Here is a 26,400-nt window from a genome sequence, read left to right as displayed (position 1 = left end):
AGTGCACCTGAAAAATCTGCAAGAATTGTGTAATGCAATTATGTCAACATGGACCAGAACCTCACAGGAATGTTTCCAATGTCTTGTGGAAGCCATGGCATGAAGAATTGAGGCTGCTTTGAGAGCAAACAGAGGCCCTACCCAGTATCAGTGTAGTGTTCCTAATAAAGTGCTCAGTGAATATAGCTAGCTAACAAAAGGCAACTGCTCACTGGCCCCAAACAGTGAAATACTGGGAGAGTGTAGTCTGGTCAGACGAGAGCAAAATTGAACTTTTTTTACTGTCATACTACACACCATGTTTGGAGAAGAAATGGCACTGCACATCACCCTAAAAACACTATACCAACAGTAAAGTTTGGAGGTGGAAGAATCATGGTGTGGGGCTGTTTTTCATCGCATGGTACTGACAGACTTCATATAATTGAAGGAACGATGAATGGAGCCCTTTACCGGGAGATTCTTGAGAAGAATCTGCTGCCATCCACCAGGATGATGAAGATGAGACATGGGTGGACTTCCAGCAGGACAACGATCCAAAGCATACAGCAAAGGAAACTCTCAATTGGTTTCAGAGAGAAAAAAATCAAGGTGTTAGAATGGCCTGGTCAGTAACCTGATTTGAATCCAATTGAACAAGATATAAAGACAATATGTTTAGAAGAATGGGCCAAAAATCAGACCTGAATACTGCGACCCAATAATTTCTTCATACGGGAAACATCTTGAAGCTGTCATTACAAACAAAGGCTTCTCCATTAAGTATTAAATAAATTTCAGTTAGTGTGTACAATACTTTTTCCTGTGTCATTCTTCTTTATTACACATAACTTCATTTATGGATCTTAATGTTTGCATTTTTTAAATATGTGTGGATTTCTTGAGTTAATACCAAAGTCTGGTGAAAATTTCACTTGAATAAGCTCATCGGAAATACATTTACTGAAAAAAAATGTTGACAGGTTCAATACCAACTGTATATCCTTAATATGTCCTACTACATAACATAAACCATTTGGTAATGGTTTTATTGGTTAACAGCTGATGGTTTGTAATGGTATTTGTGTTGGAAACCGTTAGAATTTCTGTGATTTCTAATTTTTGTTAATAATTAAAAAACTAATATTTGTTAGTTTTCAGTAGGACTGACTATGCCTCTGCACATTTCCAAGTGAAAGCTACATGCTAAAAGTATGTTTGCTACTGGAATAAATTTGGTTTGACGTTGGACGTTCGATATTCTCGGATATGCGGAAATTAAGGGACCGTCTCTAAAGTTACATACGACATTGTTAAACACGTTTCTAACTTCAATAGCATTTGAAGGGAATGGCTTACAGTCACACATCCAACTGTAAAGTGTTCATCTAGGTGTCAGCTATAATGCAGACCTCTTAGATTTGTGATATTTAACAAAATAAACTATTACATCATATATAAATTTTGCCATGTATTTTATTACTGCATGGGCTCATACACAAAATATACCATAATTTAAAGCTCAATAGCATTTGAAGGGAATGACTTACACAACCAACTGCAAAGTGTTCATGTAGGTGTCAGCTATAATGCACACCTTTTAGATTTCTGATATTTATTAAAATAAGCTATTAAATCATATGGAAATATTGCCATGTATTTCACTACAGAATGGGCTCATATATAAAATATATCATAATTTAAAGCTCAATAGCATTTGAAGGAAATGATGTACAGTCACACAACGAACTTTAAAGTGTTTGTCTAGGTGTCAGCTATAATGCCACTATAATCTAAAAGGTGTGTGTTATAGCTGATACCTAGATGAACACTTTACATTTGGCTTCATGACATCATTCCCTTAAAATGCTATTGAGCTTTAAATTATGGCTATTTTGTGTATGACCCAATTCTGTAGTGAAATTCATATCTAATTTACATATGATTATAGCTGTGCATTATAGCGGACACCTAGATGAACACTTTACAGTTGGTTTTATGACTGTAAGTCATTCCCTTCAAATGCTATTGAAGTTAGAAACGTGCTTAACAGTGTCGTATGTAACTTTAGAGACGGTCCCTTAATTTCCGCATATCTGCGAATATCGAACGTCCAACGTCAAACCAACTTTATTCCAGTACATTTGCTGTATCCTTGGTGGTCAATAACGAGTATAGTTTGGTACCTTTATTTCTGAGAGCGTAGGATTTGATTAATTATTTCATTTTAATGTGATTTAAAAAAAAAAAAAAAAAAAAAAAAACTTTAGATATAAGATGTATGTAATTAATGTAAAAATGATACGTTAGTTAGAGGTTAGTTTACTGTTCCTTTAAGCCAGTCAGCGACCTCACCCTAATAATCTCTCTCTCTCTCTCTCTCTCTCTCTCTCTCTCTCTCTCTCTCTCTCTCTCTCTCTCTCTCTCTCTCTCTCTCTCCGCCCACAGTCCTCTCTTCCGCCTCTCCATTTTTGTCTCCTCTCAGACTGTTAAGAAGCTCCCCATGTGCGCGCGCTCAGGCATCTCCACGTCCTGGTCTTGGTGAGGTTGTGTTCCGCTCCGCTCTCGGGAAATAACTCCGGTGATCCGGGCCTGTTCACGCGGACAGCGTTACTGAGCTGTTGTGCTTAAGTGTTGCGTTTTTAAACGCAAAACAACATGGCAGATCCGATGACACAGTCCCACCAGATATCGTCGTCCCAAGGGCTGAACGATGGACGCGCCAAAGACTCGAAGTTTTCCGGTAAGAGAACCAGGCTGAATCGGTTTAATCAGCGCCTCCGTCCTGGCAGGAAATAAACCCAAAACCATTTAATAGCTCGACAAGCCGTCACTCTGATCTCCGCCAAAACAACAACAACAACAACAGTGTCGAAACCTTTAATAGAATAGGGTACCGTTTTAGTGTTAGTTTTGATTATTATTATTAGTAGTAGTAGTAGTAGTAGTAGTAGTATTAGTAGTATTATTAGTATTATTATTATTATCGAGCTCAGTCCTCCAGTGAATCATGTTTATGTTTACATTTTAACGGCGTAGATGATTTTCCTACTGGGTTGTGGTTCTTTTGCGGTTCTTTTTGGAGCGAACTACAGCCCTTATTGGTTATAGAAAGGAAGTGGCTTTATCTGCGACCTAACTTCTAACTTTATGTCCAGGAAATAGAGCCGTGGTGACACATTTTCATGAGCTCCTACTGTAGCTCTGTGCTGCAGTGCAGCGCCGTTGCATTGCTACTGGGGGCGACGACGGACATGAGCTAGCTCTGTGTGTGTGTGTTTAGTCTAATGTTGTACAAATGTACACTATTTAGTTATACATAGTGCTAATGTACTCTGAATACATGCTGTTATAGCTGCAAATGTTGTGTTTGCTATCCTTTTTTTAAGCTTGTACGCTCTTGAAAACGTCGACAAGAAAGAAAAGCCTCATTATACTTCTACCTTTATTCTTCATTCGCCATTATCAACACTACGCCATGGCCTCATTAAATTAAATAAACCTGAGGCTCATCCCCCCCCCCCCGTGTATGCCAGACTGCATATTTGAAGAGCGCATTGCTATAAAATACGATGTAGGTGGTACTGAGTATTGTTATGGTTCTGTGTTCAAAATGGCCACCCATTGGGATGCCAGTTCTTTTGTTGACAGTCATCACAGGTGTTGGTTTTGGGACGTTTATTTAAATATGGTGGCAGTGTTCCCTTGCAGTATAATACCATAGACGCCACACTATTTATGGGATGGTACCACTAAGTACCACCACTATTTCTGGGCTGGTATACCTTTTGTACTTTCAGTATGTATGTTTACCTGAAAATGTAAGGTACATAATAGGACCTTAAAAGAAAAGTCCACAAATCAAAATTTGTGGCTTTTAGTATGAATATATTCACCTTAAGGTTATCTATAAGCTAGTGTGCTCCAAACCGATGACAAAATTTACATTTAGAAGATCTAAGCATTCAAAATGTACAGTCTCTCTCTACCACCAATACGCATCGACAGTTTTGATGACGTCATTCTGCACTTCAGTGTCTCATCAGATTTTCTGTCCAATCAAAAGCTCTCTAGAATCTAAAGTGTCCTGCCCCCAACATTATATATATAAAAAAATCACCTTGCTGAAGTTGCCGTCATTGAGTGAGAGAAATCATATCGGCAAGCATGGGTCGTAATTGTGGCTTTGGCTGTTTGAGCGAGTGCATTTTAGTCAGATTTCCAACTGTAAGTTGGTTAAGAAGCAAATGGCAAGTGAATCCAATGCATCGTTATTGCTCGGGCTCGCGTCCATGGTACTAACTGTCAAGTAGCCCGGACTGTGAGGTAAGCGAAACGCTTTGGCTGTTTTTAAAGGGGGAGGGGCCACTCAATATGTCCTGTCCTGATTTCCTGTTTCAGTGGAAATTACATCAACACATCAAATACTGCTGCGTGTTTCAAGGCACTTCATGGGGACTTTAACACGAAAGTTGAAGGTTTGAAACCTTATCTGTTAGAGCTGAGTATACAGATGATATGGTTTGAAGACGGTCAGTCTACAGGACAAAAAAATGCTGCATCACTCTCATTAGGTAGAGATGACGCAAGGGCTAAATCCTACTGGCACCACTGTCCAGTTTGTCAAACAGCATTGTGGGTAATGAAGGAAACTATTGATCAAAGTGACCATATCAATGAGAGAGTTTTAAAGAGTTCAATTCAGAATTTAATTATAAAATGGGCTAAATCTTGGATGCCATTGAAGATCTCAGGGTAATTATAAATAATGTAATAATTAACCTGGAATTGAATTCTTTTGAACTTTTTGTTCATATTAATATGCATGTTGTTCACAATGGATTTTTTCCTTGAAACACCACAGAAGACTTTTAAAGCTTCAGGATAAAAGCTACAAAGGTACACACCATGCACATTCTCAAGTTAGATACACAATAAAGGTACAGAAAATGACTCCATGGAAGTAAGGTTTAGTACCTGAGAGCGAACACTGGATCAGATGATCAAGTCAGCGGCATCATTCTGAAACACATAAGCCCTAAATGTCATGTATAAGGCAAAATGTATTTCAGGTAAAGGTTACTGAGTTAATAATGCAAGTTTCTGTTGCATTGTTCATAAATATGCCTGTTGTGTTCATGATCTATTATTGAATTAGATTTAAATGCTGTCTCTCTGTTCTACTGTTTTAATACCTCATATTGATGCAGATATGGTAAATTATTAACAACAATTTTCTTAATGGGGGTGGGGGGCAGAACATACACAGTTGTGAAAATTGGCAATGCATGGGCCTACAGCATTTAAATACAAACTAATTGTACTCTATGAAGAAACATTTAGATGTTTTGGTTAGATGTAATGATGTGATGAGTTTCTCACTGAGGCAGGTCTGTTTGCTTAGCTTAGGTTAGCAAGCAGTGTTTGAACAAATTGTTTGAATGTAACTACTACTATTATTTTGGACTTCATGTTATCTGGTCATATCACAGAGTAATGACACTTCTGTTACACGTTGATTTTTTTTATTTTTTTTTCCTATCCAATGGCTTGAGGCTTAAGACAATTCCCACATCTTCAGATCAGACCATTTGGTTATCTGCTAACATGTAAGAAGAGACAGATACTTCCTGCTGAAATCCAGTACACTATGCGCAGTTGTACTGTACATATGCAGTATGTCTTACAAAGCGTCAAGCGTGTCATACGCGCCAAGGCAACTCAAATTACTGACCTATTAGTGACCTGAAAAGGACCTAGTCCGAGTGGCAGTTGTCAAAAATTTCAGCTTTGTCTCTGAGTACTAAATTATAAAACTCAGACCTAACTAGGTTAACAGATGCTGAAGCTAAATATAGCTTAAATCTAATCTAAAGTGTTCAAGGCTGAGTCAGACAGGTGACTGAGAAGACTGCTTTCAGAAGGAATTGATGTCCCAACTATGCACAAGTTGTGTCATGCTGAAGTTTCCAACCTTATGCCACATTGATTTTTTTTTTTCACCCACTGCAAGAGATTTGTCTTTTTGCACTGTGTGTAATTTTTAAACTTCTCCTATCAGAGAGCAAACATGTAGCTAAATCTTTACAAGTGTCTTATTGCATATTGAATTCTGATATCACTAAAGTATCTCAACGACCAGCTGTTAACAGGTTAGAGGACTGTGTGGCATCTAGAAATGGTGTCTGCAGAACCTGTGTGTAAACCAATTAACTTGGCATTTGTTGGTGATAAACAGATAAGTACAGGGGACAAGTAAGTAAAGTAAAGGAGGAAAAAACGGGGCTGACAGTTTGTCCACTCGTTCCCTTAGACGGAAACGTCAATCCAAATCATTACAAAGTTAGTTTCATCACAGAGTGACTGTTCACCTTTGTTCTGTGATGAAACATTTCTATCCTGATGGGAGTGGTTTCTTCCATGTCTCTTCTTCTACAGTCTCAGAGATTTGTACAATCTATATCAAGGTGCGCTGAATCAGACCTGGCAGCTTATAGTGGTCACTTCTGCATTTGTGGTTACGGCTTGTATTGATGTGCTTGGCTGCTATTATTTATAAAAGTGTGCAAGATGAGTGTTGTATACTAAAATGCTACCTGTGATAAATATGAACTCTGTTACTAGCATGCTTGATTGCTTATCTAATGCTGGTGATGAACAAAATAATTCAGTATTTTTGAGAAGTTATCAAGCCATTCAAAACTTTGAGTTTATTATATTACTAAGATTGTGACTATGTAAATTGGTACACAGACACCGATACTGAAATCCTTGACTTTGTTTAACTTGCATCTGTCTTACCTTTTAGTTACAGTTTGCTAAATTACTGTGGGAATATCTTTTTAATGACAGCTGGAATACATATTGAACTTCCAGAGTTTTCTAGGTGTGTCTCAGTGAAACTGGATGATGCATGGGGTGGTCCAAGGTGTGTTCTGTAGTGAACAGAGCTTAGAGTAGGGCGAGGTCAGAATGCTGTGCAGCAGGTCCGCACTCCTAAACTCCTGCCAGTTCCGCTTGTCCAGGTTAGGGTGCAGGTGAGCCAGAATTGCTGTCTGGCAGCAACGCACAGCCAGTGCAACTCGTCCGTCTTGTGATTGCGGCATTACAGGACTAACCTGCCACTGTCACAGGTTTACTCACAAGTCTGTTGCACCTTGAGCTCGTTGGGTTTGTGAAGAAGGAGGCACCATAAAATATAAAGGCCTAGTGCTTCTGCATTTGAGATTTGTTTAAAAAATTTTTTTTTAAAAATAGTGAAGACTGAGCCTTAAAACCGGCAGTGTTTTTCCAGTATCACAGTTTCGTCAGAGTGTAGTCAGAAAATGGATTCCCTACATAGATTACATAATTTTCGCCCATGAGGCATTGTGTGGGTGCTTGTTTGGGTCAAATGTTGGAAACTTCAGCAGGAATTTGAAGAGTACATGGAGAATTTTTTTTTTTTCTGCATTGGTAAATGATTATTGGAGAAAGCTGTCAGGGTGTTCTCTTGGAACAGGGTAACTTTAGATAGATTTACTTTGCTGGTATGTGTGTTTGAGCTTCATCATAGCAAAAACGATCGACTTGATTTGCAGATCACGTCTCCTAAATTGACACTGACTTTTAAAGGAAGATGCATAGAAAAGTTTGATTGCTTTGCTTTGAATGTGATCACAAGAGACAGGTAATGGGGCTTATGTGTGGGCACTACACTAATATTATCCATTTTTTTTATTTGTAGCATATAAGAAGGATTCTGACTCTATTTTCCTCTCATTCTTCTGTCCTCTTTATTTTTTCAGATTCCTTTTTTTCCTCTTCGCCTGTATCTCTCATTCAGTCTCCTCAAGGCAAGTGTATAGTTTTCTTCTGCTGCTGGCCTGCTTTTCTATCATTTTTATCTTCTCTCTATATCTTCTTCTGTTCCATCTCTTCTAAGAATGCCATCTCTTGCTCAGCTGCAGCTACGGTGCTCTCAATCCCTCTCTCTAGTGCCACCCTCCTGAGTAGGTAGCCACACCAGAGTAGAGTGTCAAAGTGAAACTATTTTGGATACTTGGAGTACTCCACCTAATATCACACAATAAAATGAACCAGAGGACAGGAATGTAACTGGAAGGAGCCGTTGTTTCGTTCATGGGAAGAACAGTAATCATCAAAGCCATGTATGCCGTGCCTGTAGTTATCCATTTACCTTGCAGTGAATGTGAGTGTTCTCTCTTTCACATTGCTGCTCATAGATTTTGGACCAAATTGTAAATTAACATGGATATTCACTGTCAATTGTGCATGTCAGCTTGGCACAGTTGAAATTCTCCTCTGTAGCAACCTCAGAGGCACTGTAATATGACCTTGCACTGGTCCTCTGGTGCCCCTAATAGCCCTGCTTGTTGAAATCCAAAATAAACATCCAGGTCCCACCTGTTGACAGCCGTTTTGATTATTGTAATCACTGACCATAATTATTCTTGAGTATCCTCCAGTGTTCAAGAGTTTCTTAGTCACTTTTCATTGTTGATTTCAAAGCCAAAGAGCTAATATAGTTTCAGTTGTCTTGTATGGTTATCACTCCGCAAGTCGAACACTGGCTACAAACAGGAAAGCAAAGCCCTCACAGATGCTTGAAATGTGCTCTTTCTTAGTCTATTAACAGCTGGCCCTTATTAGAACAACGTTGCTGTGGATCTGGGATAATCCCAATCCCACATTATTTTAACATGCCAGAGTTCAAGTTCACGTTGTACAAGAGCAGAATCCTAAAAATGGATCAGGTTGGTATCCCGGAGGAATCCTGTCCTTGATGTTCCTCCTCGGCCACTAACCGTTTATGGAGGCGCCGCCTTCCCATCTTTACTGTTACTGCAGGTAGAGTGACACAGGGAAGGGATGGACCACAAAACCTGCTCCAGGCTTTCCCCTCCATGGCTAAGGCTGCTAGCTAAACATTTCTGCTTATGCATGCAATATCCTATCACAAGTTAGGAGAAGAATTCTCAATAGTTACCATTTAGTTATTTCATTATTACCTATTTTGCCTCATGTCTGCACTGCCTTTTTAGATTAATAACTGACTCAAAATCATGATAGTTCTTATATTGAGGAAACAACTGCAGCAGCAGGGGTGTCAGCAGGTATTGAACAGTATTTCCTCTTTTGGACTTAGACAGCATGCGCTTGTGGTGGTTCTGATGTGTGTGTGTATGTGTGTATGTGTGTATGTGTGTGTGTGTGTATACTCTTTCATTTAAGATGTCTTTATGGCCTTGACAGACGATTTGATTTATTCATTTCTGTGTGGTAATTCTGCACTGTTTAAAGTAGTTTAAAGGAGGTACACTTTCAACAGTGTTAAAGATGCAGCATTAAGGGGAACATTCACAATATTCAAGATTATTTTATCTTCACTTTGTAAAGCAAGCATCTTCCATTCTGTGTTATTTAGATTCTTAAAGCATACATTATCCAACTGGCATGCAAAGAATAAAGGCAATCCATTAAACCTTGCAATGCATGACCGCTTCAGCTGCACCAAAATGGATGCTAAACATCCTGGGAATGCTGTATAAAATACTAGTCTAAGTGCTGATTGCTAAAGTTTTTGGGGCATGCCTTTGGCTCGAAATAATGTCCTAAGAATGTTACATGTTTAATGCATTTGAGTTGATCAAATCGACTACATATCAAGGTGAACATTTTGCATTCACTAGAGCTGCAAGTATGGCCCTCCACTTTAGCATATCTGTATGAAAATAGAGTGTGCCTTGATTTTTGTTTCCTCCCCACTTTCCCTCTCTTCCTCCCTACTCGTTTAATGAATGCAGACAAACGGGTGGCACTGGACTCTGAGAAGCCATCAGATGGTGTGCCTACCTCACTTCGCTTTTCCTCCCAACCAAGTTCGTTTTCTCCTGCGAATTATGGAAATGATAACTCCATTCCCTCAATTGGAATCAAGGATCGTAGTTTCCAAGAGAAAAGGGAACTTTTTGAATCATCGCTTGGATCGCAGAAACAGGACTCTTCCCCTATAAAGATATCTCCTGTGTCTGAGCGAATCAGAGCATTGGAAGCTCTGGCTGCAAAGCAGAATGATTCTGATTGGAGTGATGCAGGGTTTCCTCATTTCAGAGAACGCCACTACGAAAAGTCTCATTCTGAGATACATGGCATCACTCTTCGTTCATCCATTAAGAAAAAGCCCACATCAAGTGAACAAGATTCTCCAGAATCTCCCTTTGAGATTCTTGGTGATGCCAGGCGTGGAAGTGACTTTGAGGATACTGCTGACTGGATGAGAGCTCATTTGCCGCCAGCACCTAACTTCAACATTGGCGAATCTGACTTTGATCAAATGAAAGAGAGGTCTGTAATGCCCGAATGTCCATCTGATGAGACAAAGAGCAAAGATACGGATGTACAAGGTATTCCTTCATCTTTTGTAGGTGTACCTGATGAATTCATGGACAACCCTGATGAAGTGTCTAAACAAATGAATGATGATTCTAATCAGTCAAAGCAAGACACTATTGAAGATGAGACAGAATTCGATCTCAGATTTTTACCTACAGCCTACATGTGGGACAAACAAGAGAAACCTGACATGGATACACAAGAACCACCATTCCATTTTGAAACTCCGATAACTGCATCTGCTGCACCTCCTGATGGTTTTGAGGCTTCTTCCTTGGAGTCTCCAACTCCTGTTCCCCAGGCTGACCCTAGTGCAAAACAGCAGTCTACCACTCTAGGCGTTGGCTTGGAGGGTGTAGAGATCCTTGAAGCTGACAGCTCTGGTGAATCTGATGATACAGTTATTGAAGATGCAAGTGGTGTCAGTAATGATGATGCTGTTGAGTGTAAATGTTCTACAGATGAGCAGACTATTCCAAGTGTACAAGAGAAACAGAGTATGCAGGTGCCCATTATTAATGTAATTGAAACAGAAGAACAAGTTCTCAGTGATTATGAAGTGGAGCTTGAAGAAGAGGAAGATGATGAGCAGAGATATCAGATAATGCAGGAACCTGCAACAGAGGCTCCACAATCATCTGAAGAGCTTTCTGACATTTCAAGGTCAGAATTGGAAGAGACTGTTCCAAAAATGGAGGACATTTCCTCACCTGAAAATATGACAGATTCTAATGGAGAGTATTCTCCAAAACATAAGATAATCAAAGATAATCTTAGCAATGACACGATTAACCAGACTTCCCTTCCCTCCAAAAGTCATAGCTCGGAGGACTCTCAGACACAATCAATGGTGCCACAGAAAACAGACGAAATGTCCAGAGAAGCTTCCTTCGACTATATAAAATCAGACAAAACATCAGAAATTGTACCTGACCTCCCACCTAACTATGAGGATCTCTCAAATGACTTTGAGTCCAGTGACATAGATACATACTTGGATCATTATTCTAGTGAGGAACTGGCTTTAAAAGACCAGTTAAGTTCTGGTGTGATTACTGTAAACAATGGGGATACGAACGAGTTACTAAAATCCAACTCTCTTCAACACAGTCATAACAATACTATGCTTGCTGAATTTGATGAGGCTGATGATGCAAGTAAGCAGAATTATGATACCGGACCTAAGCCTTTTCCTGCTATCATTTCCGCTGATGTCACTGTGGAGCCTCTGCTTTCTCAAAATAGCGTGCCAAATCTTGAATTAGACGATCAGAGTTTAGCTATCGAGGACAAGATGATAACCGATTCAGGGACTTTTTCCTTGACTGAGGAGGAGGATTACATGACAAGGCATGAAGTAGAGTTGCCCTCTTTTCAAGAGAGTACACCTGCTGAATTTCCCTCTTTTCATAATGATCCATCATGCAAAATCAGTGATGTGATCTCTGATTTTGTAGCCAGTGATTTAACTGAGGGACTATTGATGACCAATACTGAACAAGATAAAATAATCCAGTATGATGATCCACGTTCACAGATATCTCCAGAAGCCACAATCATACCTGAGCCCGTTGAAGCAGAATCTGAACAAAATAAAATGGTCCAAAGTGATATTCCTGATATACAGATATCTGAAGAGCCCACAAAAACACCTGAGCCCGTTGAAGAAGAATCTGAACAAAATAAAATGGTCCAAAGTGATATTCCTGATATACAGATATCTGAACAGCCCACAAAAATACCTGAGCCCGTTGAAGAAGAATCTGAACAAAATAAAATGGTCCAAAGTGATATTCCTGATATACAGATATCTGAAGAGCCTGCAAACATACCTGAGCTCATTGAAGCAGAATCTGAACAAAATAAAATGGTCCAACATGATACTCCTGATACACAGATATCTGAAGAGCCTGCAAACATACCTGAGCCCATTGAAGCAGAATCTGAACAAAATAAAATGGTCCAAAGTGATACTCCTGATACAAAGATACCTGAAGAGCCCACAAACATACCTGAGCCCATTGAAGCAGAAGCTGAACAAGATGAAATAATCCAGTGCAATGCTCCAGATATACAGATATCCCTAGAGATCCCAAGCAAACTTGAGTCCACTGAAGCAGAATCTTCTACAACTGCAACAGATAGTTTTGTGGAGTTTATGAGAGAGTGTTTGAAATCACAGCAGGATGAGGAGTCCCGGAGCCTTGGTTCAGTACAGACCACCAAGGAACCTATATCTGTTGCTCCTTCTCCACCTGCTATGATCATGGACTTGGAGCAAGAGTGCCTTACAATCTCTGCTTTAAAAGAGCTTGGGAGTAGTCATGAGGAACAGGATGACATCAGTATTCCTAAAGACATTCCAATCTCTGATAAGGATCCAGTTTCACAACCTTTATTTCAGTCTGAGTCTTTAATTTGCCCAAATCCCTCTACTCACGGTCTTCCAAATGAGAACCAGCCAGATGCCTCGTTAACCAAAGAGATCGAGGCAATCGACATCTGGGTGGCAGAAGCCTACCACCTTGCAGAGCATGTCTTGGCTCTAATACTAACCCACCTGACAGGTAAAGTCCTCCCCTTAGGCTGTCAGCCTGCTAACCCTGCACTCAAAGAATGCCCTAATACTAAACAAACTCTCTTAATCTCTCATAACAGTTTGGATTTATACAACATTATTATATTCAGTTGCATGGTATTGAAAAATCAAGGTAACTTTTGAGCATCAGAAGGGTTGTCGTTGGAATTGTCTGCTCTGTTACGAATAATACATTGTATCATTTTAAGTGTATTGTTGAGAACCTCAGCTACACAAACAGAAGAGAAGTTTAACATCCTGACAGTTTGATAATATGGCGGTGCCCCCCCCACAACCCAATGGAAATGCAGCAAGTTGTGCTGTCGCTATATTCTCCACATGGCAAGCTATATACTTTGTTTAAAACTTGTATCACAGCCTTTAAAACCTGGAAGTGTGGTTACATCCAAGTACATACAGTTTGCACAACCTGCAAAGTAGGGCAGTTCCAGATCTCAAGCTCTGAATTGGTGCAGCATTCTCTAGCCATATAAAGCACTTTGTAATAATGTTTTAGCAAAGATTGAGGGCAAAAGACTCTCATCAGAAGTGATGTGAGTAAACAATGCTGAATAATCATTTTAATGTGCTTTTACACATTTAAATAAATACCGTGCAGTACAGAGTGTGCTGTGGGATAATGTTCGGAGTGGACCCTTGCTGTGATTGTATTGATGTCATATTTATTAGGCCAGGTGTGGTATGCTTCATGGTTTTATATAGAGAACATTGGCATTTCTCCCTCTTTCGATCTTATGTCTGCAATTGGTTGTGAAGGCCATGAATAATCTTCACCGCACTAAGTTCCACAGTGATGTTTATAGGATGTCCAGAAATCCGTAGAGATCTCAGTACAGCTCGAATGAGTACTAGGTTATGAAAACATGAAAATAGTTAAGTTCTTTAATTGCCGTTGCAAAAGAGTAAGCGTGAATTGATGGGCAAATAGAAATGCTGCCTTTTCCTGTTTGGTTGGATGTTTGTGGTCCATGTCACTTTTTTCTACCATTTACAAAGCCTTGAGCATCGTCAGACTGGAGTTGTGTAGAGATTACTACAGGCAAAAAAAAAAGCCAAAACAAACACCAGGCATCAGTGACCTTGTTTTATTCGTTCAAGGATGTCTATAAAGCTGACTTGGAGAATTGCAATATTTTCTGCCGGGAGGATTTGTTTTAATATTGTTTTTAAAAAAAATTCCCAGTCCTTCTGGCTCTCCCAGCAGAACAAACCGGATCGCAGTTTTTATGGATTTTGTTGCAGATGAGAAATGCAACATTTCTAGATAATACAAACCTGGTTAGGGACAATGACATGCTGATGCTGTTGCTATTTTTAATAATATACATATAACATTTAAAATGGCACTTTTTATCTTCCATGCTCCTACATGGGTCTGCCATGCCTATGTGGTTTTTAAATGTCTGAACACACTGCCGTGCACCCACTTTCTATAAATGGCACCTGTGCCTTTAAGAGCTTAACAGTGTTGCTACTGAAAAGAGGCCACTGCAGTTTGGCTACCGCTGGGACGTGCTGGTGTATCTGGGGCCGCTTAGGAGAGCGGTGGAGAGAGAGGGAGGGAGGGAGGGATAATGAATGAGCACTCAGTCCAGGCTGGCTCCCTCTGGGCACTAGCAAAGCATGCTGGGAGAGACTCTGACCCCTGCAGAGAGTGAGACGGAAACCCCATGCTGGTGCTCATTGTTAGCCTGCGAGCATCTGAAATGGAGCAGTGAAAACAATGGTGTGCTTTCTGAAGCTCTGAATCATTGGCCTTGGTCCATTGTGTTGCAGTTATGTCAAGATGACACATTTTTGTAAACATTTTTAATTTGTGGCTTGTTTATATATGGTAATATAATGTTTACAGAATGTTTACAGTGGATAAATTACCTTCAGTAGATAGATAGCAATAGATATCATGAAATATTACAATAACATGTTGTTGTAATGGAGACTATGGATACAAATGAAGCTTCATTTGAACGATAATTTCGACTTGAAGTGAAACATTCAGTAGTAGCAAAATCCCTGTAAATGTAACATTTTGTAAGGAATAAAACACAATGTGGCGTGTTCTAGGATGCAAAGCAGAGTTACTGTTACCACCCCAAAAGTAGATCATTTTCCTACAACGGCATGCCCGGGTGTGTTTTTATTCCTTTGATATGACCGTAATTAAAATTTTTAACTAGTCAAATTTTTTTTACCATTCTGTTACATTGAGTGGAATGAGTCAGTCTTTTACCTACTTTTATTTTTTCCCCTCTCCCTTGGTCTAAGATTGTGTAGAATGTCCATCTTGCAAGTCCCTGTGAACGAATTGTTCATATAGAAATGATCACAGATTAGAAAGAGCATATCAATATAAACCTGCGATTTGAATTCTAGCTGGCACTGTTGTCAAAGCTGCTCTTATGGAAAATTAATCAACACCATCTGATTGATCAGATTCAGGACTTCAGCAGTGCTGTGGTATAAAATATTATAAACAATGTTATGATTTAGTCAGAGTCAGACACATCTATAATTCCTCATCTAAAGTATGTATTTTCAATGAATGAATAGATTCCTTTAAGGGACTTTAAATGTACAGGCTGCTCTGTGTCTGTATACGAAATCTATAGGGAGAGTCTAGAGGGCAACTTGAAACACAATATGTGCTGGCATGAGTCAGATCTTGTGCTGTAGTGTGCATGGAGGCGTCCTAGAACAGAAAGGAGGAACCAGAGATGAATGTTACAAGGTTGTGAGGACAGTCTGCAACTCTGAGCAAGCTTGATGGCTCGAGAGCGTTATGCGAAAATACAAGTGACACATGAGCGTGTAAGCTTTCCTGAAATGTTGAAGCACATGTACTAAAGGCATCTCCGCACGTACAGGCTGTCAGTTATATAAGACTTTCTTAAAAGGTTCCTTTAACGCTTCAGCGGAGGCCATTTTGAGAACTCAGACTTACATAATGGGGACACACAGAAAATTTGAACGTTGCTTTTCATGTCAAATTTGTTAGCTATTACTAAATCATAAGTGATTCTAGTACAGGTTGGCAAGTCTGTGCATGATCTGTATTAATTGTTTTCTCTCATCTCTCACCACACACACAAACATACCACATTACATTTATTCTTATGGACACATCCATGCACACACACGCGCACACATACACTCACACACTCACACACACACACACACACACACACACACACACACACACACACACACACACACACACACACGCATTCTGTCTTGCAGTGTATGACTTGGTGTACTGGCGGGACCCTAAAAAGTCAGGCATGGTGTTTGGCATTTCCCTGCTACTGCTGCTGTCTCTGGCAGCGTTCAGCGTGATCAGTGTCATCTCCTACCTGCTCCTGGCACTGCTCTGCGTCACCATCTCCTTCCGTGTCTACAAGACCGTCATCCAGGCCGTGCAGAAGTCCAACGACGGACACCCCTTCAAGTAAGCCAATGATTCTGACTCCAAGTTGGTTATGAATAAGAAGTGCACTGTGCCTTAGTATCACATGGGTTTTAATGGTGGAAGCCAAATTAGGGGCAAAAACGGTGCAAAACCGTACATGGTTTGAAAATTGCCTAGACTTTGTTTAAAATGATGCCATATTGTGCAATTTTCAGATAGAGCTGGGGAGTTATTTGCACAGTCAATATCCCGCAGCCCTTTGTTACACAACATTGCCCTGATTTTGCTGTTTGATCTAGACGAGGCTTTACGTAAACAATGTTAGGAGCAAATTACTCCCTGTGCTTTCACATATGTAGTGTTTTTGTCCGTTTGAGTCAAACCATTTTGGTGGGGTTTGTTTTTAGACCGGTTTTTAGACACAGCAATCACACTCTGGTACGATCCAACAACCTAACCAAGAACGTCTGAAATTCTCTCTGAAAGTATCCGTGTGCCAGGAAGCTGGGATTATCAGCACTGGGAGTAATTTACAGGTCTGGAATGGAAATTATGCGATCAGATACAGATATTATTCTATAAATTTGGATGGGAAAGTTTTTAGATTTTTTTTTTTTTTTTAGGGTACAAGTTGGAGAACTTTTATATTAACTGCTTATTCCTAATGCCATAATACACTTATGAAAGATATGTTAGCCATGTAATGGTATTTATTTATTTATTTATTTATTTATTTATTTAAACAACCCTACAGTCAAGTTAAAATATAAGTTCACGCCATGGAAATTGATGGCTGCTTTTTTTTAATTATTATTTCATATATATATAAACATTTGGACAAATATTTGATCCTCTTTGAAACAGTGCCTATTAACAAAGTTTATACACTATCAAATGACGCATAAAATTGATATTTTGTAATAAAGTTAACAATTTAAATTAACAAAACAGATCAGTGCCATGGAAAAAGTAAGTACACCCCTACATTTTTCACTCCTTCAAATAAATCAAATTAGAATCAGGTGTTCAAGATTGGGTGCCAGTGATTAGAACCTGCTTAGGGAGTACAAGAGGAACCTGTCTCATTTATACCTCCATCATATCTAGTGTCTGGTCTTCCCTTTGTTTCTGAGGTGTGTGGTGTCATCAGACCGAGATCTAAAGAGTTCTGTATTGCCTAAGGGATTTAAAGAGTTCTCCAAATAATTTTAAATACATCATTCCACTGTAAAATGGCGCAGTCCTTTCAAATGGCACAGATTTCAAAAGACACCAATTTGTCCAGGACTGGCCGTGCCAGCAGATTCAGCTCAAGAGCAGACTGTCTGATGCAAAAAGAAGTTTCCAAGAAACCAGGATCTGATAGTAAGTCTTGCAACTGTTGGTGTCAAAGTGCATGTGTCTAAAATCAAAGAGATTGCACAGATTTGACCTGCATGGGAGACATGCCAGGAAAAAGCTTTTGCAAGAATACAGCCAATGAGCATATAGCCAAAGACCAGGCCTTTTGGAATAATGTGCTCTGGACAGACAAATCAAAGATGGAGTTGTGTGGCCACAGTAATAGCAGACCAAAGACAACTTTTTAGTGCTTAGCGCCTTGCATGGCAGCTCTGCTACCATTGGTGTGTGTGTGAATGGGTGAATGAGAGACCGTGTAAAGCGCTTTGGATAAAAGCGCTATATAAGTGCGCCATTAAAAAAAACTTTTCAGGAGAAGCACCTCACACCAACTGTGAAGCACGGTGGTGGAAATGTTATGGTTTGGGGTTGCTTTGCTGGCTGCCTTCGGGACTGGACAGCTTGCAGTCTTTGATTGAACTATGAATTCTGCGTCATATCAAAGAGTGCTTGAAGATAATGTGAGGCCATCTGTTTGAAAGTTGAAGTTGAACTGAAAGTGAACCTTTCAACAGGATATTGATTCTAAGCACACTAACAAATCCACCATTTCTTCTTTGGGGCCATTCCATAACCCCAAAGAAGAAATGGAGGTTTATGGAATGGCCTAGACAAAGCTTGGATTTGAATCCCATTGAAATTAAAGCCGAAAGAATATTGCATGGAAGAGTGGCCAAAAATTCTAGCAAGCTGATATCAGAGACTGGTGGACAATTATGCAAAAGACCAACAAGAAGGTTTTTTCTGCTAAAGGGCACAATACTAGCTTCTGTTTTTATTTCTGTTGAATAAATAATCAAAAAAGCTAATTTTCCTTGAGGTTTTGTTCAAGTATATCAACTTTTATTAATAGGCACTGTTCCAAAGATGAACAAATGTTTGCTTTTCAAAAAGGTCAAAAATTTCCATGGGGTGTACTTGTTTTTTTCACATGAATGTATTTATAGAAGTTTAGTATATTTTTGGGGAATATCAAATCAGGACCCTGCCATATAGGAGTGTACTTTGTTAGTGAGAGTGAGGATTTATTTATTTATTTATTTATTTTGAGCTTGTGAAACTTCCACAAAGCTGTCAGAGTTGCTGCTATCATTGTGCCTTTGTGTTGAGGGCTGGGCTGATGAATGGTGTTTATTCTATCACTAGCTTGTTTGTGTAATTGGGCTTTACCCGTTTTGCCATGTTGTTTGGAAAAGAGTTTTAGGTTTTCTGGGATCATTGTTGTTTCTGGGGAAGGTTTGAGATAATTGAGTCTGCTGACTGAAATCAAGTGGAGGAGGGCTGTACAGGGATCACTAAAATAAGTATATATATTTTTTAAAGTATTACTATTTTTATGGAAGTTATTCTACCAGTGAGCGAGAAGGGAAAGTTTATTCAGATGGTTGAGGGTCTTGCCCACAAACCTAGTAGCAGTGCCAGGGCTTGTACCAATGACTTTCTGATCAGTTGTTTAGGTGAGCCACCCCTGCACCACAGAATTAATATCATCTACTCTTTTTCAGCAGTTATAGCTCTATATTATTAAACATGTCATTTATTACAACCAAACATGTTTACTTTGTGCTCCATTTTTATCTCTGCTCTTTTCTGCGTGAATAAGAAAGCCACAGAGACAAGAGGGTGTGTCTCCACTCAGTAGTGTGTAGTAATGTAGCTGCCTGGGTAATTAGGTTGACCCGTATGCTTGTGGCAGGGAACTGATGGAGAAGGATGTCAGCTTGTCTCCTGAGACCTTCCGCAAGCACGTGGATGTGTGTTTGACCTACATCAACTGTGCACTCAAGCAACTGAGCCGCCTCTTCCTGGTCGAAGACTTGGTAGATTCCCTCAAGGTGAGTTCATTTGAATGAGGCAGAAAGCTACTCGGGTCTCTGCCCCCATGCGGTTTATTTATGATGTGTATGTTTGCTAAAGACGGTAAAATCCAGCATATGATTGCTTTCAATTACATCGAGTTGCTCCTTTTTGCGTACATTGCTACCCTCACTGAAATTTGTAACACACACCCAGTCTGTATGAGTGAGATGTGTTGATAAGCCTCTTTTGATCATGTGGTGATGGCGAGTGGGAGCTGGTGGTATTCAGAGGAAATAGTGCAGAGATTTAAAGAGCTGAAGAACTGACCTAGAACACTCTGCCCTCCAGAGAGAAAGGAGCAGTTCACAGATTCTATAACTGGCTGCCTGTCGTTATGTCACACTTTCGGGCACAATAAATCTATTCATAAGCAAATGATTACCAACCATCTGAAGTTTGAGCCTAGTTTGGAAGGAATCTGTTCCAGTTTGTTGACGGTTTAGTCTGTTTATCTAGCACTTTACTAACTGTGTTATGTTTTTTGCTTGCCTTTTGATTGTTTCAGCTGGCTGTGGTCATGTGGTTGATGACTTATGTGGGTGCCGTCTTCAATGGCATCACCATCCTCATTCTTGGTAAGCTTTGACATCCTTGGGAAGCACTGTGCTAGGTTTAAAGTGCACCTATTATGGTATTTCAGCTATTACTTTTCATGTGCATGTGGTGTGTGTTATAGAGCTGTTTGTGAATGTAAAACGTCTGCAAATTTTCAAAAATCAAAGCGCATGACAGAGTTATTGACTCCCAAAAGAAGGAAGCGATTCTGAATAGCTGAAACGAGTCGTTAGTAATTCCAGACTTACTTCCTGCACACACCTACGTAGGTTTGTAACAAAAAAAAACCCTGCCTCTGGTCTTCATCGGCTGCTCACTGACAGCGGTAGACCAATCACAATAGACTGGGACATCTGACTAATCAGAGCAGAGTACATGGAGTTTAGAATGAATCTTTTAGAACGGATCATTTAACGAGTCATTTGTGACGGGGGGTGAATAATACCGCAGTTGAAATTATGAGCACATTAAAGTGTTTTTTGGACCTTGGATGCATGTAAATCTATCATGAGACCTTTTAAAACAAAATTAGGCACGTTTCAAAACCATAATATGTGCACTTTAAGGCTGATCTTTCAGAAATAAATCGTTGCTAATACTTCAAGCCAAGTTTATTAGGAACTTTTTTTTTCTTCTTTTTCCAGTGGACATCCTTGCCTTCACTTTACCACCATTGTATGAGAAATACAAGGTAAGTGCTCTCAAGATTCACCTTTGTTGTTTTTCATAAAATATGTTGTTGAAGTTTTTCTTTGTGTAGTAGTGTGAAATGTCACAGGCATCCTCTGCAGCTGCATTAGATGCAATCAGAAAAGATAATTTAGAGCTTTTACTCCACTTTCCTTTTTTTCTGAAAGTTATGCTGTGACCTCAAAACTATGATAACCCACTTTCATGTCCCCATAGTGAACTGAAATGAAAGCCTGCAATACTTCAATTCCGACTTAAAATATGTTGAAAGGAGACATTTACTTATCAGCCATTTTGCACGATCTTTAATCTGTGCCTTTTTTCTTCAGACCCAGATTGATCGCTACGTCAATATTGCACGCACTCAGGTTAATACTGCAGTGGCCAAGTAAGTTTCTTCTGATTTATCTAAATGTGTAATGTGCAGTAAAGGTGTATAAAACTTGTATGTAAGGAAATAACAAATGACAGGGTGGTGTGATGCTGTAACCACCCAGAATCTTTCAATAACAGCATGTCCCAAAGCGTTCTTTAACAGTTTATTGTTATACTTAATGTTGTGGAACATCCATGAGACAAGTTAATTATAGCAGCTATAAACTATCAATCCCTCACCAGTGTCTCTCTCTCTCTCTCTTTCTTTCTCTGTCTCTCTCTCTCTCTTCCGGTTTTGTTTTGTTTTGTTTTGTTTTATTGAGTAAGGCAATTTCCTGAGAAACTATGTACAGAATGCAAAGTCCTCTGTCTGAGGAGTGGAAACTCCCTATATTAAACTTATTCTTTAAGGGAAAACCTAAAGGAATATAATGTTTCAGAATAGCTTCTGGCCATTACGAAGCACTAGAAGTTACGACTCCTTCCATAAATGTTAAATAAATTTCTCCTTATAGAAAGCCTTACAATATCGTGATTTATAAATTTTTCTTTGTTAAATAAGAACATATTTATTCTTAGCCTTTGATTGTGTGGCGAGTCACCAGACACGTCTCTGTGAATGATCTGTTACTAGAAAAATGATAACGCCCAAGAAGAGACCTCCGATTTTAATTCCAGCTGGAAATACTATCATAGCTGCTGTTATAGAAAATTAATCAACATCATCTGTCCAATCAGAGTCGAGAATTCATCAGCGCTGTGCTCTAAGCAAAGCTGGTTGATACAGCAGTATTTGAAATCACATTTATTCTGCTCTTTGCCCTTTATTACAAAATTTTCAGAATTGGAAACGAAATCCCAGGTTTGAATCAGAACCAACTGTCAAGACATAGGACCTGGTGATGCAAGAGAGATGAGTTGATCTTGTGCCATACGCACGCACCAGGATGACTGGAAATGTCACAAACAATTACATTTAAAATCACAACTGCAGATTTAGACATGCCTTATTAGATGATCAGCAACGTGTCTGGATCACTGGATCACAGAGGCGATAGACAATGACGAGCAAGGGCATGTTCGACGTGAACATTACCTGAAGCTCTTAACCTGTATCAGCATGATTTTATGCATTGCGCTGCTGCCACATGCTTAGCTGATTAGATAACTGCACGGATGTGCAAGTGTACAGGTGTTCCTAATAAAGTGGACGGTGAGTGTAAGTGCTCCTTGTGGGCAGTGGATGAAAGACATTGAGGGGAAATGTTTGTCATGTAATGCTTGACCTGATTTGGAAGATTTGTTTTGTTACCACCACGAACATGTATACATGAACATGTATTCATTTGGTAGACTGTATCAAAGAGTCGAAGATTTATTTGGGACAGGATACAATCCAGGCAAGTTCAAGGACCCTTGATCTAAAATGTGAGCTTTTAAAAATGTTAGTTTTTAAAACCTGACACAATACTACAAATTGTGTAGTGCCCACAGAGTTTAAATGTAAATCTCAAATTACAACTAACCAAGTAACCTAAATGATCTCTCTATTATTTGTATGTACAGTATGTATGACACACTTGGAAAAGTATGGGTTTTACAAAAAGGTTATGGACCAAATGTCTTTGTAAGATCATGCTAATTAACCAATGACCTCTAACCATTAATATAGTCTGAGAAAAGGCTAGATAGATTTTTAAAATGTATTTATATTTTACTTTAAGTTCGCCTTCACCTCTTGTTTCACTCGGATGAACTTGAAGTAAAAAATAAGGGGAATAAAAAATTTCTCCCATATTTTCAGTGTGAAATGAAGCTAATTAACCATAACGACATTTGTTTCATAACCTTTTTCTATTTATTAATGCAGATTGACTTCTTTCTATTCGATTTATAATTTGTTAACTTCATTCATTTGTCTCTTTAATTAACCAACCAGGATTCAGGAGAAGCTCCCCAAAGCAGCGAAGCGCAGTAAAGCAGAATGATGCACCTCTCTCATCCTTCCATGACCAACTCCAGAATCCCTGTATCTCTAGCTACCCCCCCCCCCCCCCCAACCCCCCTGGTTTAACCTCTCATTATAAACCTCTTACCAGCCAGGTGCACTGTACCAGCTAGTCTCTTAAAATCTTTGAAGCTTCTCAATATTCTTCAATGTTAACTTCTGAAGCTTAATTACAAGCATAAGGGAAGAAGATGCTTGGTGAAGACGCGTAACTGAAGCTGGTGACTCAAATGCAGGAAATGATGTAATTCCACAACTGAATGTCCATGTGTGGCACCCAACGTTGGGCAGGGTGTGTGTACTAGATTGAATCTGTGACCTGGTTTTGGAGTGTCCTAAGAGTTTGTGAAATAAAGACAAGGGTTTGACTTGGAAACAAATGTCTGTACTTAAAAATAACATTTAAAAAAAATGTTTCAGGATGAAAATGGACAGATGTTTGCATAGGCTTTCTCCCTAAAGACACCTACTAATTTATTATGAATCTGTGGCACACTGTTACAAGACTCGCACGTACAGACCAATTAGAGTATGGACACTACAGCAGCTGGGACGATTCGCTCTAGTTCGCTTTCCTGTACCGTTCTGGCGTTTCATTTTTAATTATGTATGTGTATATATATATAGTACGATTACAACACGCTCTTTGCTGTGAAGTAGTTTGCATTGCTTTTTATATTTAATATCAAATATCCTCTGCTGCCTGTTTAAGACTCGGGCTCTTGTTCACATGTTAATGTGTTATGATTATGATGATTAGGTCACATGTAGGGTAGCTGCTCTTCACTCCCCAGGCTGTCATCTTAATGAGTAGTATTAATATTCTTATGCTCGAGTTATTTGTACGGAAGCTTCAGAATCGTGGAGACGACGGTGTGGCCTGGTACTGCTGCGAAGAGAATGAGGAAGAAGTTTAATTAGTTTTGGCACCCCATATAAAGGTGGTCTTTTTTGCTGATCTGGGATCAGCATTCAGACCAGCAGTAATGACATCATGTAGGTGGGTTTGAATTGGTATATTAAGGGTTTTGTTCATTTAACACATGCCAAAAGTTGGAAACACATTCTTGTTAACTGCATTTGTTTACACGGAAAGTGTGCTGATTACAATAGAGCTATTATAACATGACTAATGTGGCTTCATACATTCACATCTATAAAGGGACTTAAATATAAGAGGATAAAACTCAACGCACTTTTCTGATTGCCTGCTCAATATTTGGCACTGAATATTCTACCTGAATCTTGCTTTAAATGTACCTGGAAGCACTATTGTCTTAGGCTTCAGTGTCAAAAGTACACCTGTATTTATTAATGCACCAACATATAAAATGAACACCGGATTAATAGAGTAACTACTGCTAATACTACTACTACTACATGTCTACCAACTGCTGAATGTTTCATACTAATATTTATACAGAATTCTGACTCGCATGCAACTCGGCGTGTTTATGTTGGAAGCTGTTTCAGTGCAGTGCAAATTTACTTCATATGGATTGTTTCATGAAGGTTTAGTTCCCTGAACATGGCATTGATGTACAAAACACAATATCACCCTTAAAGCTTGACTGTAGTCACCTGAATCATGATCCTGAATGTTTATTTAGGTCTTTTAAGGTTTTTCTTTTTCTTTCTTCTTTTCTTTTACGTATGCATGCAAATAGCACACCCAGACACACTCATGAACAGGTGAAAGTGTGCATCGTTTGTACCCGTGTCCTCGTGTTGCTGAACTAACGTGTTATGTAATTCATGGGTGTGGTGATGCTTGAAGAATAAGATCATTTTTTAAGTAAAAAAAATTCAACTTCCTTCCTTTCCCCAACACTTAAAGAATTTTTTTTTTAAATAGGTGCAAACCTCTCTCTTTCATTCTATATAGACAGTGTGTCTTATAAATTCTCCTTAGTGTGTCAGTTATAAACCTGCATATTTTTTTTAACTTAATCCTATAATCTGTCAGCATGTTTGCTGTCGTTTGTTTTGGAGTTTCTCTCTTGGGAATGGAGTTGCAGAAGTCATGTTTTCTTTGGTTGTTTGCTTTTGAGTCTAGATGTGATAACTAATATCCATGTTCAGTTTGTTAGCAATGAATTAAGTTCATCTGGGTGCTTTGGGGGATGGGGGGTGCCATGTAATTGTCAACAGGAAATTAATAAAAATGTTTAAAAAAAAAAAAAAAAAGAAAGAAATTATGCTTCTGGTTGTTTTTTTTGTAGAGAATTCATGAGCAAATCTTGTTAGTCTTGGAAATGAGAAACATGATTTTTGTGTATTCCAAGTTACAGAAATTATATATATATATATATATATATATATATATATATATATATATATATATATATATATATATATATATATATATATATGTGTGTGTGTGTATATATGAATGAATATATGAATATATATATATATGAATATGAGAGAGAGAGAGAGAGAAGCATGTGTTTTTTCTTTGCAGCTAGCATAAGGCATAACAAAGCGCCGTCAAAGTACCGTGGTTTTCCGTTCACAACAGACTGCCAGCATTAAGATTAATGACAGAAATCTTTTGACATGATATGAATGTGATCATTTGAACATCGCCATCTGGAGTCCAAACAACAGTGAGTAACAATACAGAGCAAAACAAAAAAAGGTGTGTGCTTAAATAAAGAAGACATCAAGTTCTTTTTCATAACTTCCACTTCACTTAAAAAACCCCCCACATGGATGTTACTTCCACTTAGACAAGAACATGACAGAAATTGGTTGCATCTTTTCACTCAGTGTGTAGAGAATTTAATTGCATTATTTAGACTATAATCAGTGGTGAAGTCACAAAACAAAACTGCTGAATCTACAGGATAGATGGCAAGCCCTGATATTACACACATTCCCTGAGACATGGACTTATGTCCCTCATTTCATTTATGATATAGCAAAGGGCCTTAACCTATATTTATTTCAGCAAGACATGATCATTTGGAAAATCATACCTAATCAATAGGTAATACTTTGCCAGTAGGTACTAAGAATTTTCTCATGTGTGATATTTATTAATCATGTGTTACTTTAAAAAAAAAAACATATATATATATATATATATATATATATATATATATATATATATATATATATATATATATA

General features: G+C 38.8%; 1 protein-coding gene across 3 annotated transcripts; it reads left to right on the top strand.

The window, feature by feature from the left end:
- The first annotated feature begins 2,085 nt into the window (after positions 1-2,085).
- Positions 2,086-23,924, top strand: rtn3 (reticulon 3). 3 transcript variants are annotated; one of them, XM_017472143.3, is made up of 10 exons: positions 2,086-2,181; positions 2,428-2,722; positions 7,767-7,814; positions 9,786-12,941; positions 16,211-16,418; positions 19,477-19,615; positions 20,146-20,215; positions 20,840-20,886; positions 21,215-21,273; positions 23,200-23,924. In XM_017472143.3, exons 2-10 carry the CDS (start codon positions 2,638-2,640, stop codon positions 23,246-23,248), a joined length of 3,861 nt encoding a protein of 1,286 aa, XP_017327632.2. In that variant the 5' UTR covers positions 2,086-2,181; positions 2,428-2,637; the 3' UTR covers positions 23,249-23,924. The 3 variants fall into 3 exon arrangements, with proteins under 3 accessions (XP_017327632.2, XP_017327630.1, XP_047012740.1); XM_017472141.3 differs by lacking the exon at positions 9,786-12,941 and having other exon boundaries at positions 2,165-2,181; XM_047156784.2 differs by lacking the exons at positions 2,086-2,181; positions 7,767-7,814; positions 9,786-12,941 and having other exon boundaries at positions 2,434-2,722.
- The last annotated feature ends 2,476 nt before the right edge of the window (positions 23,925-26,400 follow it).

The sequence above is a fragment of the Ictalurus punctatus genome, chromosome 7 (genome assembly GCF_001660625.3).
Source record: "Ictalurus punctatus breed USDA103 chromosome 7, Coco_2.0, whole genome shotgun sequence".
Classification (NCBI taxonomy): Eukaryota; Metazoa; Chordata; class Actinopteri; order Siluriformes; family Ictaluridae; genus Ictalurus; species Ictalurus punctatus.
This window is presented reverse-complemented; position numbering and strand designations above follow the sequence as displayed.